The sequence below is a fragment of the Epinephelus lanceolatus genome, chromosome 13, assembly GCF_041903045.1.
Source record: "Epinephelus lanceolatus isolate andai-2023 chromosome 13, ASM4190304v1, whole genome shotgun sequence".
Taxonomy (NCBI): domain Eukaryota; kingdom Metazoa; phylum Chordata; class Actinopteri; order Perciformes; family Serranidae; genus Epinephelus; species Epinephelus lanceolatus.
This window is the reverse complement of record NC_135746.1, coordinates 16,077,357-16,093,807: the sequence shown is the minus strand read 5'-3', so window position 1 is coordinate 16,093,807 and position 16,451 is coordinate 16,077,357. Positions and strand designations below refer to the sequence as shown.

Genomic DNA, 16,451 nt, shown 5'->3' with positions numbered 1-16,451 from the left:
AAAGGAAAAACTGGCATGACCTTCTGCGTAGGGATCCCTTGAACTCTGCCCTCAAGGTATCAGAAAGTGGTTCAGTGGATACCCACGAGTCTCCCCTGTACAGACATGCCCACTTTATGCTAGTCCCATACAGTGCAAATTGGTTGTTGTGGATTCAATGAGCTCAACTTTGTTCATGTTTGATGATTTTAGCCCCCATAGCAGCCATTTCGTTGTAGTAAGACCTTTTTTGAAACTTGACCTCACTGCAAAATATGACCTATAGAGTGTGCCAGGGCTGACGTCAAAACCTGGAAGTTTAGCATTGCGCTGGTTCCCGGAAGAGAATGTGAATGTGATTTTTGCATTGCATTTTGGATTATGTCAGGAAATAAGCTCTGTGGCTAACACAAGTTTATAATACTTACAGGTTTTGTTCAGCGAGATAATCTTCACATATGAACACTTTTCATACCACATTTAAAGCTTAAATGCGATCACCAGAAGTAAAAAGCTAATGTTAGGCTTTAACGGACTACATGACTACTCCACGGTCGCATGACTCTTGACGTTACCGCCACTAAGCTTTCAACTGATTTCGGCCGCTTTATTTTAAAAACATTGTATAATGGGGAAATCAGACTGTTTAAGCTAAATAAGAAGCTGTAATGGCGGACTGCCAGCACTCTCGTCTGTTCGGGGGTGATGATGTTTAATGTCCCCAACAGGGTTTGTAGTCGTATTGAGCAACTTGTTAGCAACCACCTTTTTTACGACACATAAAAGCTTCAAAATTCACAAGTAGGGTATTTACTGACGTGTTTTATGTCGTAGAACAAAACCTGAAACTCACTTAAGCTTTTGTTAACCACAGACCTTATTCGAGGCATTTTACCAAAATCCCATTCAAAAAACAATACTGGCACACTCTATTGTGACCTCGTGAATAATCTCAGCGTCATGAAACCTTACAAGCAGAAGCTAAAGGCCTCGGGCATTCAGAGGATGTGGAGGAGGATGTATCAGAGGATGTATTGCTTTCATAGGTATATTGACAACGAGGGGGTTTCTTAGCAGTTTTCGGTGCTCGCTGTCCTATTCCTGAAAAATGCAATTCTTACATAAATCTCCAAATGTCAAATTTGCATGGATTTTTCTATGGTGTTCTCCAAGGTCTTGGTGTCTTAATGTCTGTGAAGTTTTGACCATTTTTATCAATTCTTGTGCATACATTTAGTACCAAATTCTTGTATCAAATGTGTATCTACCCAAAAATTGCTGCAACAACTTACGGCACATGATTGAGTGTGGGAAGGGCCATCATATAGTTCCATCATAATGTTTTAAGCCTATATACACTCTTAACATACCTTTAAAAATGTAAATAGGTGCCTAACCAAAACACAAAAATTGTTACATATTTATGACTAGAAAGACTTGACACAGTGCTGAGCTGCATCTCAAATTAACTCCAGGTTTTCTGCTTTCAGATGATTTATAGCACTTCTATTAGACATATACTGTTGACCTGCTATGTCCCCCTAAAGATCCACTGTCCCCATGACTTAAATGGGTCCATGGTAAAGAGGGGTGGAGTAGAAGAGGTTAAGAGAGTGTGAGATAAATGACAAGACTGAGGGATCTGGGTTAACAAAACTTGATAATAAGCTGTGGTATAAATACCTAGGTGGTCGAGCAGGATGTTGTTGGGGTTCAGGTCTCGACAGATGATGCCCTCTTGGTGCAGAGAATCCAGCGCTGTCACCATCTCCACAGCCCAGCATCGTACAAAGTCCTCCGGGATACGAGCTTGGGATGCAGCCAGCGACAGCTCGTCCAGCTCTGCGAACAGCCGCGATACTTCTTTATCAAATTCGCTGCCACCTGTATTACTAATAACTTTTGATGATTCATTATCAAGATCTAATAAAGTCTCAACCACTGCACAGGCCTCAGTCCCGTTTGTGGCTGGGCTTTTGGGGTCTGGATTCAAGTCTGTATTTCTTCTTGAACTGGTCCCTAGTTTATCCTTAAGCGTGTCAGTATCTGGAAGGTCAAAGGGAAGGTCGTTATTTTGGCATGCAGGATGAACCTCCATTTTGTCAGAGGCCTCTTGCCCAAACACCAAGCTGCAGTCATCCCAAAGCGAGTTAAAGGGAGAGGAAGATGCAACACTGGTGTCACAGTTTGCAGAGGCTGTAAAAAAAGATGAAAGCTCCTGCTCCAGTGGCTGCTCCTCCTCCTCCTCCTCCTCAGGCTGGCTGGGAAGCTGTAAAACATCAGGCTGGATGAGCTTCTGAGGAGAGGCTGTGGCCTCGAGGCCCAGACACACCCCTGAAGTTTCAAATTCCTCCTGTAAGGAGTCTACGGTCCCACCTGTTACAGGGAGGTTGACCAAAAGGTCTGGCGGGTGACCCTCGTCCTCTACTACCGCCTCTTTAAATGATATGACTGGCACTGATTCATTGGAGCCTTTATCGCTACAGTCAAACCCCCAAAGCTCCGAGCTGTGGCCCTTTACCTCCTGAGCCAGCTCTGGAAGATCGTCAGTGACATCCGAGCCCAGGTCGGATGTAGAAAAGACAGGGACTGGCTTATGAGAGGTGCGCTGCTCTCCTGAGTCGACACAGGTCACCTCGCTTGCACTGTCTTTACTGTCAATGCGGAAAAACTCCATTGGCGTGTGCTTGGACTGATCCAAAGACAGAGGCACAGCAGGGGAGGGCAAAGGACTGAACACATCACTATTGTCCTGTCCCTCGCCACGGTATTGCTCAATGTCAAGGGTGTGGCCACTTTTTTCGGACGACTCTGTGAAAAAGCCGAGTTCCTGAGAGCTGATGGGTGAAGAGAGGCTGTCATTGCTGAGCAGCGAGCGGCTACGTGAGGAAGTGGTGGTCGTCCCAGCGGGTACCTCCAGTGACAGCACTTCCTGTTCACTCTTCTCTTCCTCCTCTTCTAGTGCATCTGGTTCTACTTTGTCTTGTTCGTACTCATTGCAAAGTGTCAAATAGCTGTTGGTGCACTCCTCCTCAGAGGTGGCCCCGGAGTCCGACTGGGCCCCGGTTTGTTCGATGAGCCTTGAAGGGAGAACATTTTTCTGAGGTGACGCGCTGACTTTCTCCCCTTTGTTCTGCAGCCCTGAGACAGAATCAGAACAAGCAACTGTTCCAGAACCAGAACTGGCTGAACAAGCATCCAGCTGTGGTACAACATGTTGTGGAGAGTGGACAGCCGCTGTGTGGCTCTTCTGGATGAAAGGAATGTCAAAGCTCTCCTCCGGGCTGGAATTACGCAAGTACTTTCCAATGTGAGACCACAGCTTTCCACCTAGAGATGACGGAAACAGGGCATTAAAGACAGAGAAAAAAGAAGGGTGTATCTAACACAGTGGTAAGCAGAGGTCTTAAGACAGAAAGCTGGGCAGTGTCTGGATATTTCAGCAATACAGTAGGAACTTTTCCAGGGACGTTTTTGGGAAATCTCACCTGGGTTTCAACCGAGGTAACTCTGGTCTAAACTTAGTTCCTAGGCCATACTTCCTGTCTTCCAAAAAGTCCTCATTTTATATATGTTTCATTTGATTATTTCTATTGTTTTTATCTTGTGTTGTTAACAGTTATTGTATTCTTTTATTTTGTTTACTCTAACTGTTTGATTTGCTGTAGCTCTGCGCAATCTATAGGGCAATCAGTTGCCAACTTTGCTTATTTACGTCAGTGATGGTATTTTATCTTTCTTATTTTTTGTTCTTTGTATTTTCTTAAAATTGCCTCATTTTATTTGCTTGAATTCGGCATCATTCTAAAATCTGGAATCAACCACGTAAAGCACTTTATGAAAAAAGTTTATTCTTATTATTATTATTATTATTATATCAATGGACTGAGGGTTCACATCTAGTTACCCGCTTTGCCCAACTGGTAATTGAGTCAGTATTTGAGAGGCGGATGACTTAAAACACTGAAACTTAAAAAAGTATTTAATAAAAAGAAATTAAATGCTCTCTGCTATCCATTTAATTTACCAAATATTCACATTTTTCCCGATGCTATGGCAGTGTGCCTACAGGTATCTCTTACTGTGCATTCACACCAAAAGCGTCATGAGCGCCAGCGGTCGCTCAGGTTGCTGGCATCGCGCTGCCTGGCAGCTCTGGCAGGGCTTGCAGAAGGCTGCCAAGGGGCAGGGCTTTCAAGCTGCACTGCAGAAGATTTCTTTCTTTCTTTCGTTCTTTCTTTCACTGTCCCGCCTTGAGAATATTCCTGGTCTGCAATTGGCTGCTTCTTGCTGCTGCCTCAGCGGCGTTGCTGCTCATTTGCATAAAGTTGAGCTTCTCTCAACTTCACAGTGACGTTCCGGTCACTGGCATCTCACTGCTGCCGATGTTCCAGACGCCCTTCGTAGCAAGCGTACATTGAAAATGAATGGCTGCCGGCCACTTACGACGCTCATGAAGCTTTTGGTGTGAATGCACAGTTACATGTGATGCATTTTAAAACCTTTTCAAGATAATTTTACACCAAATTTAAGACAGATTTTTGGGTAAATCATCTTTCTAATTCAAGCACTGCAAGAAAGGTAGATAGTATAAATGTGGTCCAGTGCAGTTATTAGAGTGAGTTAGGTTAATCTAAATTTTGCCAACAGGTAAGAGCTCGTATTAACTGTCTGGTTCACTGACAGGTTAACATCAGAAATGTGGACCTTCACGCATAAGAGCATGACTCATTTTGACAAAAAAATAAAACATCTGCAGCAGATAACACCTCACAAATTCAAGTTTCAGGCTATTTAATGTCTTTTAGGGCCTTATATTTACAAAATTGAATTTAAGACATTTTAAGACTTTAAAGGACCTGCAGACACCCTGTGTAGAAATCCAAAAAAGGAATGTGTGAAAGAGACTTTAAGCTCCTGACTTTGGTTTCCTCGGTAGTTACTGAGACTAATTGTTAAAAAGGGTAATTAATTTCCACTTAGGAATGAGTAACAAAGGCAAACTAAAACAGTTACGCCTGAACCCAGTTTGGCTGACTGGTGCTGTGTGTGTGTGTGTTTTAGGTTGCTAGTGTAATGTTAGCATTTTGACTTCTCTCTGTCTTACACACACGCACAGACATACAGATACACACACAGCTGTAGTGTGAGCAATTGGAAGCCAGCATCTGTTGTGTGTGATGAGAATGGATAGGGAGTTCACAGTGATGATAATGATAGCGGGGCAACTCGATGGCTTAGAAAGTAAAACCATCCACATGTTGTTTTGTCCAATGTCACTCAGGTCACTGCCTCCCCCTGTCTGCCTGTCTGTCGTCATTCAACCCATCAGCTGCTAACAGCATACTAAAGAAGCATAAGAAGCAGCCCTGGATCAGAGCTGGGATGTAACTGTGGTGAAACTACGCCTTTTCCTGGCATTTGATTGGCTTTATTAGATCATGTTCATATGATATTCAATACTGTCCACTAATATTAGCACAGAGTGGTTATAGAGTGCACCAGATTGAATAGGTTACAGGGCATTAAAAAATATGGCTGCATTTCATTGAACGCACTCACCCACACACACGAGCTACACACACATCCTAGAGTGAGTGGGATGTAAGGAGGCCCAGGTGTTGGCATAGCTAATGAAGCATGGCGCCACCTGGTATTCAGAATAATGACCTGTGACACACACCCATCTCTATCAAACATCTGTCTGGAACAAGGGCAGAGGGAGGGGTGGGAGAAGAGAGGAGGAGGGACCGGGTGAAGGAGAGGAAAAGAAAGAAGAGGGAAGATGAAAGTGGTGTGCGTCTTACCTTCGGCGTACTGCAGCAAGAGGAAAACTGTGTCTTCAGAGACGATGAACTTCCTCAGCTGCACCATATGGGGCACAGAGTGAGGCATGACTGTCCTCTTTGTGCGTCCACAGTCGCTGCTCTTCCTCAGACCCTGCAATAAGAAAGGAGAGGAAGATGAGGTGAGTAATTAAAGGTGAAGCAAGCAGGGAAATCTGCACTTAAGGACAAGAGGAGAAACAAAAAATTAACCCAAATATGGAGGGTATGAGCGGCAGGAGGTGAAGGAAGGTGAGTGTTTTAGTTTGTGTGAAGAATAAGGCGTAAAAAAATGAGGAGCAGAGTGTGGCAAAGGAGAAACCTTCCATTAGCGAGTTGCCAGCTTTGCCCCATGGCAACCCAAAGTCACTGGATTCATCAAGCCACATACAGCGCGTGACTTTAAAAGAGCCACACAAATCTATCAGCACTACACGTAAAGTTCACATTGGCTGCATGTGTGTGTGTGTAGGGTATGTGTGTGTGCGCGCACGTGTGTGTATTCATCTGTGCCTGCGCTGTGCGTTGGCATCTGGCACACGTCTCACACCTGAGAGCAGAGGAGCTGACAGGGACAGGCCCATTAGAATCAATTACACCGGTCACACACAGGGGCTTCTGGCACACTTCACACTTACACTTACAGTCAGGACGACGAGCAAGCGGGGTGCACACACACACACACACAAACACACACACACACACACACACACACGTATTAAACTTACTTTGAGGATGAACGTCTCTTGTGTTCTCTTGTCCATGACCAAAAGAACCTGTGATGGAAGAGTGCCATTAATTGCCAGGTATGAACAGACAGTCTAAGATGATGTAGTGGTTGTGTCCTCCAGAGCAGTGTTTTTCAACGACTGGGTCAGGGCACACATGAGGGTCACTGCAAGATAAATGTAGGTCCCTAAATTATGCCAGAAAAATTGGCATTAACACGTCTGATCCTGCTGTGTTGCCTAAATCAAGTCCCAGCCACAAAAAAATTACAAAATCTATAGATGTCTCCTCGCAGCTGTCTGCCTGCGCCAACCTGTCAAGATGCAGTTTATATCCATGTCTGTCCAGGCTCATGTACCTGTTATATATGCAGCGAAGACTTCAATAAAAGGGATTACATTTATTTTACAGCGGTGTTGGTGTTGAATAATGGCCAGAAAAGTATTTTTTCAGAACATTATGATGTCACTGTGAAGTTGACCTTTGACCTTTTAGATATAAAAAGTCGTCGTTTCATCCTATTAGACATTTGTTTGAAGTTTTTTTCCTAATTAGTGTAGGAATTCTTGCCCTATGATCAGAAACATATTTTGGGTTCTCAACCACCAAAATCGAATCTGTTCAACGTTGAGTCCAGGTGGACGTCTGTGCCAATTTTGAAGACATTCTCTCAAGGTTTTCTTGAGATATTGCATTCACAAGAAAGAGAGGGGCAAGGTCACAGTGACTCTGAACTTTGATGACCAAAATTTTATCAGTTCTTTGATTGAGTATAAGTGAACGTTTGTGCCAAATTTGAAGAAATTTCCTAAAGGCTTTCTTGAGATACTGCATTCACAAAAAAGAGGGGGGCAAGGTCACAGTGACTCTGAACTTTCAAAATCTAATCAGTTCTTTGATGAGTATAAGTGGACGTTTGTGCCAAATTTGAAGAAATTTCCTCAAGGCTTTCTTGAGAAATTGCATTCACAAGAAAGCCAGGGCCAAGGTCACAGTGACTCTGAACTTTGACTACCAAAATCTAATCAGTTCATTGATGAGTATAAATGGACAGAGGCATAAAAATGCCAAACATTTGCTGGTTCCACTTTCTCTAATATATAGTATTTCCATTTTTTCCTATAAAAAAAAACGGAAAGCGGACAAAGTTGGAATTAGCTTTCATTTTCACTTTCACTGGCGATATTGTTTCCAAACAGTGGCCAACAATTCCTACATAGTATACCTAAAAAAATCATTGTAATCTGAGTATCTTAAGATTTAAAGGTAAAGTGTGTAGGATTTAGTAGCATCTAGCAAAGAGGTTGCAAAACGAACTTCTCCCATGTGCCGTGTGTAAGAGAACTACAGTGGCCGGCACAAAAATGTAAAAACTAGATGGCCCTATCTGGAGCCAGTGTTTGATCTGTCCCTGCTGGGCTACTGTAGAAACAGCATGGTAGACTCAGAAGAACAGGACCTGTTCCATATGTAGATATAAAAGCTTATTCTAAGGTAATAAAAAAATACTCAATATGTACTCAATACTTATTTTCAGGTGATTTTAAAATAATTAAAGCATAGTTATGAATATTATATGCAATTTCTGCCAATGTATGCACCTATAGCCTACACACTGGTCCTTTAACAATAAAAAACAAAATGAAATCATAAAAATAAATCATTAGTTGCAGTCCTAAGTTACACCAAAAAAGCACATGTGAGCAACCTGCGAGCCTGAATGCACATTTTTTTTCCTGTGATCCTTTTTTTAAATTTATTTTGGAGCATATGTGGTCCTTAAAAAAGGCACTTCAGATTCATGTAATGCTTCATGACAGACACAGTAATTGTCATCTCTAAAACCCAACCTTCTTTCCATATCTGAATTCTACTTAAAAAGGGAGCTTCTAGGTTGCTCTTTTGACTTCCTTTTCCTTTCTCCCTTTGGCTCTTCCTAATATCTTTATTTCCTCCCTCCTTCTGTCTGACATCTCCATTGCTCTTCTGCTCCCTCCCCGTCTCAGGGGAGAGCTTGAGCATATGTGTGTGACCTGGCCTGTGCTCGTGCGTAGTGCGGCGCGCGCGTATGTTTTGTGGGTGCGTTCTCTCCATGTGACCCTGGCTGGGACCAAACAGGTGCAGGCTAAATGGATATGAATGGAGCTGTGAGTAAACAGAGTGGCAGTGCTAGCCAGGGCGCTAATATAATTAAGACACAAACATCAGGGAAGGGGGGAGGTGGAGAGGAGGGGCGGGGGGGGCAGTAGGGTGAGGAGCTCTCTCCATCTGTCCCCTCTGTCCCCATTAAAAGTGAAAGGAGGAAGGAGGAGGAGAAAGAGGAGAGGGAAGCCGGGTCATTTCTGGATGATGCAGTTTCCACTTATGGCAGTTTTTTTTGGTTGTTTTTTTTCTGCCGTGTGTCTGATGTGTTTCTGACATATTGTGGATTTTGCGTGCACCTCTGTAGAGTAACACATGTAAGTACTGTGTCAACATTTTCCTTGGGGTTTTGTGTGTGGAGGACGAGCATCATTGATTCAATGTTGTGTGCCGCTCCCTGAGCTGCTTGCCAAGTCATTTCATGGCTGAGTGGTGAAGTTGCTTCGCCGGCAGCTGGTTGAGAGGACCAGCAACCTAAACTGACCTTGTGGTAGTCATAACTGACGCTCAACATACACACACTCAGCCCTTACCATACCATTCAGTAAATCTATTACGCTTTATTGCTTCGGATGAAAGAGATGGTCGAAGAAGGAAAGGACACAAGGAGGAGAAATTTGACACATCCACATTTGTCCTGTCTGCCGGACACAAGTGAAATTATTTTGTTAGGGCCTCGATTACTGTTGCCACTTGAAGGATTTTCCTCTTCAGTACAGGGTTGGGTACTGTTCACGTTTGAACCAATACTGGTAGCAGCTGAGATACTGTGTGACTTCACGTCTAGCAGTGATATTAGTCTATTACTAAAATAATATAGAAAAGAAAATAGCTTCCGCCTCCTGTCTGAAGTTGAACCAGCCACTAAGCGGAGCTCCACTGCTGGCCATGGAGCACCGTGGCTAGCTTTGAGGCTTCAGGCACTTAGCAGTACTACAATCTCCTGTCTGAACACGACATTCTCTCCAAGATGCGTTCAGGTACCAACATTTGGTGATTCGATTAAATGTGAATCTGTATAGTTATACCGATGTAATTCTTTTGGTACCCAAACCAACGTCCATATATACTATATTACTGGAGAAGAACATTCTGACATCAAATCAAATACATGTTTATTTCCTACTTAGATCAGTTTTTGTCTTTTTGTGTCTTTTCCTCACTTTCTTGGTAGAAAAAAAGACAAATTATTGATTATGATTATGGTTGCAGCAGTACACCTGTTTCAAGGTATACCGTGAAATGAAAGTTTGTTATCATACCGTGTACATTTGCTTGTCTACATTACTGAAAGAAAATCTCACAATTATTTTAGTTAGATACCCGATATCCGAGGATCCGAGGACCGGATATCGGCACCAATACGTTATTTTTACAAAATCGGAATCGGTAATAAAAGATTGGAGGAATCAAAACAACAAAAATGGCCAGGTTTTTCATTTATGTTTTTCATTGTTGCCTCCGCTTTCCAATGTATTGTAACCGAACGCCCTGGGTTCGCCTAACTGAGTGCAGCTAACGAGCAATAAACGGACAGGAGTCGAGACAACAGGTTCAGCGGCCACCGCTTCTCTCTTTATTCCGAGCAACACAGCCACACCTAACGGCGGAACCTCGCCTACCACAGCCCTACAGCAACTCTGGAGGGACAATTTGCTCCACCGATAAGCTTTTTGGATACTATTTAAATAAAAAACAAACCTTGTGGGACAACTTGGATGCATTCTTTTTTTTTTTTCTTTCTTAATGCTTTGCAAAGTATCGGATCGGACTCGGTTTCAAAATAAAGGACTCGGTATCGGATCGGATGCAAAAAAAATGTGATTGGGACATCCCTAATTAGAGTAATATAACGTTTGCTCAACCAAAAATCACCTTTCCGTTTTCTTTCTTTAACCCTTCAAAGCCTGGAGCAACATCGCTTTTCTTATGCTGCTTTCGGACACCTTTCGCAGGTATTTAAACCTCTGAACCCTGCGAAGCTTTTCAAAAACATGGGGAAAAGGGCAGTGAGCAACTTGATGGGAAATGTCCCACAATTTGCAAAAAATTAATAGATTTTAGTCTTTTTTTAAAAACCAGGGCAAAAAGAAAAAGCTAAAAAGAAACCATTACATTTATAAGTATTATTTATTGTTACATATTTAAAATTATGGTACAGAATTATTATAATTTTTAAGCATTTCCTTGTTTTTATTCTATATTATTTTATTTTAATTTGTTGTATTTTACTAATTTTCGTGTTTATAATTTTCTCTGTTTACTCATTTCCTGCAAATTTTTTGGGACGTTTCTTGTTTCATTGCTCATTTCCTTCTTCTCATGTTTCTTGGAACAAATCAAGCCAATTTGCTCCAGTTTGAAAGGGTTAAGGGTCAATCTGACTGATTATAATAATTCTGTAGTACCGTGATACCTTGTAACTGCGATATTTTTTGAGACGGTTATTATACTGTGAAAATCTCATACCAATGTAACACTAATTATGTTAATAAATGAAACAACATTAAAGAAAACTCACAAAACGTGGCTGCAAGTTGCAAACATTGTCAACAGTAAACTGACCTTATCTATGACCCCCAACACCCTGTAAGCTCTCAGCTCCTCAGATGAACTCTGCTGGCCTCCTCTGCTGGTGGACGGGCAGCACTGTGCCCCCAAAGCCTTGGACAAAAGAACATTTCATAGAGCATTAATGAATTGTAATTTCATCATTAAATTATGGTTGTATTCATTGGTTATTGGATTAATAATAATAATTATTATTATTACTAATTAATTGTTTTGGACTGTCAATGTGCATTACAAAAAGACTGGTTGAACATTTTTCTCCACAGTCTTACTGTACTGTTTCCGTCTGTAACAAACCCAACTGTACTCTGATATAGTCTCAAGTGGTATCAGGACCCCGGTGGATGCATGCATACAAAGCAGATTTGCATAATCTAACACACAGTATACGGGCCAGCAGCATTTCCCTCCCACTCACCACTGTCTGTGTCGACCCCTGACCCATGTTGCTTCCCAGATGCTGACTGGATATATGTTCCGCGCGCATCAGATACTCAGCAGTCTTCTTCTTCACTGCCTCTCGCCGCGTGGGACTGGGCTCACCTGAAAAGGGGTGAGCGAGATCAATTGTTTTTCTTTACCTAGCAGTTTTTAATAGTGCGGGGTGAAAAGTTTCGGCACAAGCATTTTATTTACTGACAAAACAGCATGTTTTATTGGGACAAGCTGCTAGAGGCGAACTCAAGTGGTCTAACTTGCTGGTACCCACATTCAAAAAGGTTCTAGCGGACTGACCTACAGCACCTGTGGACCATGGCAGATTTTATTGGGTCTACTCGTAGTCATGGCAAGTACAAGCTAGTAGACCGTGAAAAACATTTTATAGTGTCCTTTGTGACTCTAGAGGGAGCTTCATCATGTCAAAAACTGGACTTGGAGGTGGGTCTATGTGTCCTGGAGGATTTCCATGTCCCTGGCAAATGGGAGACACTGCAGACAAATATCTGTTTTTTTGATTATCTGTTATTATTTAACTATTTTAAAAGCTTGAACCGTCTCTTTTTAACTTGCCTCTTGTTGCCATATATGTCTCTCTCATTGTCATATAACATACAGGTTGTGTCACTGATGTATATGTGTAGTGAAGAAACAAACAAAGTCAGAGTGGAGATACAAAAATAAAAAATTGTATACAACACTCTGTCCCACTTTGGGTACCAATGTAAACCCTGTCTAAGAATGGGCTAAATAAAAACGAAAAACAACTCTTTGTGTATCTATACTTTTACCCAGCTCTCTCCCAAACTGACCTTGCACTCCTTGCAGCAGCAGGTCCACTCCGCTGCGATAGCAGGAGAAAGCTGCCTGAAAGTCCTGCTCTTTCTCCTTCTGTACAGCCAAACAGATGAGCTCACTGGCTCTGTCTAAGTAGTCTGACTTCACGTCTTTGGGGTTGCCACCGCCAGCTTTCTTCAGGCTGCCGGAGAAGAGTGGTGTTCGGCCTGGCCAGCTGACCTCGGGGTTAGGGGCTGAGGAGGCAGGGACAGGTGCAGGAGATGGGGTGCGACGATCATGCAAGGAGGGCAAGCGAGGGCTGCAGCTGCTGCTAAAGTTGGTGGCTCCCCCCTGTGGCTGGTTTGGGGAGGTGCGGCCCGAGGCCATGCCATCATCCAGCCCAGCCAAAGAGTCTGTATCCACAGCCAGGGAGGTCAGGTCGCTGTCACTGGACGGGCCTGGGGAGAAGAACATTGCTTAGACCAACACATACACACCTCATAATGAGTTTACATTTGAGCTCTAATGTAGGTGGGTGTTATCTTGATACATAAACAAACCTTACCTCCATACTCAGATGTGATAGTCAAATCATCCGCACCACTGATGTCTCTTTGAACTAAAAAAAAAAAAAACATCCACACATCTCTGAGCAAGTGTGAATCAACAGACACTGTAAATTAAGAGGAAGATAGATCTTGAACGTGTGAAACTCTACCGTCAGAGCTGCAGTCTGATAGACTGTCTGCCAGGAAGTCAGAAAAAGGCTCAGCTGGTCCGATGAGCTCCGAGCCGTCGTGGACCTCACCTCCCTTGAGAAGAATTTAAAACACTGCACAATCCACAATCTGTCTGGGGGGATGTTTATGTTTCTGTATGCGTGTGTTTGGGTACCTTGAAGAAATCTTGGATGTGCTGACTACTGTAGAGAGCAGGAATGTTAGCTGAGAACTGGAGCAGATCTTCAGAGCACTGTCGTCTTTCCTCGACTACTGAGTCATCAAAACGACCTGCACATGCATTCATGGACAGGAAGACAGACAGAGTAAGGTACAAAGTAAGAGTAGTGCTTACAGAATGAGTAGTAACACTGAGCTGCCTCAAGGGGGAAGAGTCGTCGCTACTTCTCTGGTGGTAAGAAGATCCAGGATTACAGCAGTATGTCACTACAACAGTTTGTCTTAGGTCACCTCAGAGAAAGTTCCCTAACATGACCAACCAAATGTTTAAGCAAAAGGGGACCAAAACATCAAACAGAAAAAGAAAGCTCTACACAGACACGTCCAATTCAAGCATTTAAAAAAGGACAAATGTCTGACACAAAGGAATCAAGGTGATTAGTTTCTTACCAAACACTTTGGCCTTGGCAAAGGGAGGAAACAGCTCCGACTGGCTACATACATTCTTGTGCAGCTGCCAGAGGTTCTGATGAAGCTTCCGGAAATCACTGTATCTCTTCCATACTGTTATCTACAGAAAGAGAGGAGAGATGGATGAAGATAGGTGGGAGGAGGACTTTGGGAATCAATAATCTTCACCAAATGGACTATAGTAATTTTCTCTACCACACACTGCTAAAAGAGGGAACCTGATTTTGTATTTGTCTGTCAAAGTAATCTCGTTCTCACTTTTTTATTTTAAAATATCTGAATAATTCACATATTTGTTGTCTTGTTAAGGACAACAGAAAAAAAAGCTGTTCCTATACCAACACATGAAACACTCTAACTCATATGACAACTTAAATTCCACAATATAAAAATAAAACTTACAACACAAGTCACAACATTCACACACAAGCCTGGATGATGTAGTTTATTACTGTGAGGCATAAAGCAAAACGAGCAAAACAGGAGCACTGCTCAGGAATGGAGGTATGTGTTCCTCTTTCACTTTGTCTCAGAGACATACACATGCACTAATTAACATCATGCCTGCTGCATTAGAGCTGGTTCCAGACTAGACTGCATTCCTCAGCATGTGACACATTTAGGAGAGCTTGCATGTGAGTTTTGACAGCTTGTTTGGGGGAATAGTTAAATGTTCTGTAAAATCTTTTAAAAGACTAACTTGAGCAAAAACAAATCCTTAAAATGGTGACACTAAAGATGTGACAGGTATTAATTGATACTTGAACCGTTGATAATAAAAGCCTGAGTGTTCATAGTCTGATTTAAAGACAATGAGCTTGAAATGTAAAAAAGAAAAACAAAAAATGAATGAAAACAACTCTTCTGATGTTGACCTAACTCTTGGCTTTTTATATTAGTCACACTATTTTTCACAACTGACTTTTCTGGACGGATAAATGAAGCTTGCTTTGTAAAATCTAATGTCAAAGGAGGTGGACAAAGAACGCAGAGCTGCACACAACTTGCACAGCTTCTTACCACAAATTTACTGGTGTAAATTTCATAAATAAATAAAATAAAATAAAATAAAGCTATTATTATAAACTGGTCTTGGATGGTTTCAGAAGTCTTAATCTGAGGTAACAGATCACTTATTCTTTATACAGTAGCAGTGTTTATCTTCCAAACCTGCAGGAAAATTAATTCCACAATATTCCATCCAACTTCTGCCACAGCTTTGCACACTCACAAACTCCCAATACACAAATAATGGCTGCATGTCTTACCTCTTGGACATCCTCTGGGTTCTTCCTGGAGATTATCTGTGTGGAAAAAGGAAAAGAGAAGCCTTAAAACTTCAGACTCTCTCAAAAGTCGATTCCTATCTTAAAGTTTAGGATGCCAGCGCTGATTTTGCTGCAAGGACCTTCTTGTGAGACTGGCATGAGTACGAGCGGGGACACAGCTCTACTGTGACAATGAGTGCATTATATAGAGAATGACGGAAGTCTGAGTGTAGGAACGAGACATCACCAGCAATCATAATAAGCAGGATGGCGGGCAGGCGGGGATGAAGAAACTCAGCCTGTCCTTGTCCTATCTTATTAAGATGGGAGTATCTGAAAAATCACTGCATGCACTGGCAACTGGAGGTCTGAGACAATGTGGATGAATTATAGGATATGTTATTAATTTCATCATCAGATGACTTCTCTTTGCAAGCACTTGGTGTGTGAGTTGCTGGATATTATCAATGGGGACAGGAAGCCATGATTACAAATGACAGCCTGGTTGTCCAAAACTGAAAGTAAATGTTGTGTAGGATTTTTCTCCTACAGTATAGCAGCACTTTACACTTAGAGTTAGCTACAGAGGGCTTAAGCAAATGACATGCAGGTTATAAAGTCAACCCAGGCTTTGGCATCTCTCCATCCAGGTCTGGTTTGATAATAGAGACCCCCCACAATGCTAATGACTGATTTCAAGGCACTTTACTGGGAAGCTTGCCTGAGACTGTAGTGTCTATATTAAACAGCTATTTAGTTATGTTTCTGCTCACTTATAATTGGCATTATCTCTTTAATGCTACTCTATTGAAACGCTAATTAAATACAACACTAACAAAGCTAGCTAGTTAGCTATCTAACGTTTAAAAGCAGCTACCTAGGTCGGAGTCAATCACCCTGGCTAATGATGCTAATGAAAATTAGCATCAAGATAATCCACTAGAGGGGGAATAAAAACACATTTTAAAACATAACCAAGTCTGAATGTGCCTGTCAGCTAATTATGCAGTGTTCACAAAAGCTGTTAACACCGACAGGTATTCCTCAATTGGTTTTCAAGTAACGTTACTTGTGTTTACATCACATTAGCTTGGTTAGCACAGTTCAGGCTACACAGCTAGCTAACAACACTTAGCATTAGCTCTGCTGTCAGAGTGCCCATTCATCCTCCCCTGCACTTACCCTTGCGGTGACTTTGTACACAGTGTAGCCTTTCAGGTGCTTTTTAGGGTCTGTGACAGTATAAAACCGAGCCAGTTCTCCTCTGTCCCGCTGCGATATCATTCTGAAAGTGACAACATTGCCAAAGCTACCAGTCGGCTAGCCACATATATTTATTCCTTGACAGCACT

At 42.3% G+C, this 16,451-nt stretch overlaps 1 protein-coding gene across 1 annotated transcript in view; it reads right to left on the bottom strand.

Annotated features, from left to right (window-relative positions):
* rps6kc1 (ribosomal protein S6 kinase polypeptide 1) overlaps positions 1 to 16,450 on the bottom strand; it is a 34,836-nt gene extending 18,386 nt beyond the window's left edge. Inside the window, exons 1-12 of the mRNA XM_033648805.2 lie at positions 16,282 to 16,450; positions 15,100 to 15,135; positions 13,811 to 13,931; positions 13,356 to 13,471; positions 13,180 to 13,273; positions 13,027 to 13,080; positions 12,497 to 12,919; positions 11,665 to 11,789; positions 11,241 to 11,339; positions 6,533 to 6,580; positions 5,787 to 5,919; positions 1,663 to 3,309 (exon numbers count right to left, since the gene is read on the bottom strand). Coding sequence (XP_033504696.2) covers positions 1,663 to 3,309; positions 5,787 to 5,919; positions 6,533 to 6,580; positions 11,241 to 11,339; positions 11,665 to 11,789; positions 12,497 to 12,919; positions 13,027 to 13,080; positions 13,180 to 13,273; positions 13,356 to 13,471; positions 13,811 to 13,931; positions 15,100 to 15,135; positions 16,282 to 16,383 — 2,998 coding nt within the window. The 5' untranslated portion in view covers positions 16,384 to 16,450. The remainder of the gene's footprint in view (positions 1 to 1,662; positions 3,310 to 5,786; positions 5,920 to 6,532; positions 6,581 to 11,240; positions 11,340 to 11,664; positions 11,790 to 12,496; positions 12,920 to 13,026; positions 13,081 to 13,179; positions 13,274 to 13,355; positions 13,472 to 13,810; positions 13,932 to 15,099; positions 15,136 to 16,281) is intronic.
* Between the last annotated feature and the right edge of the window lies 1 nt (position 16,451).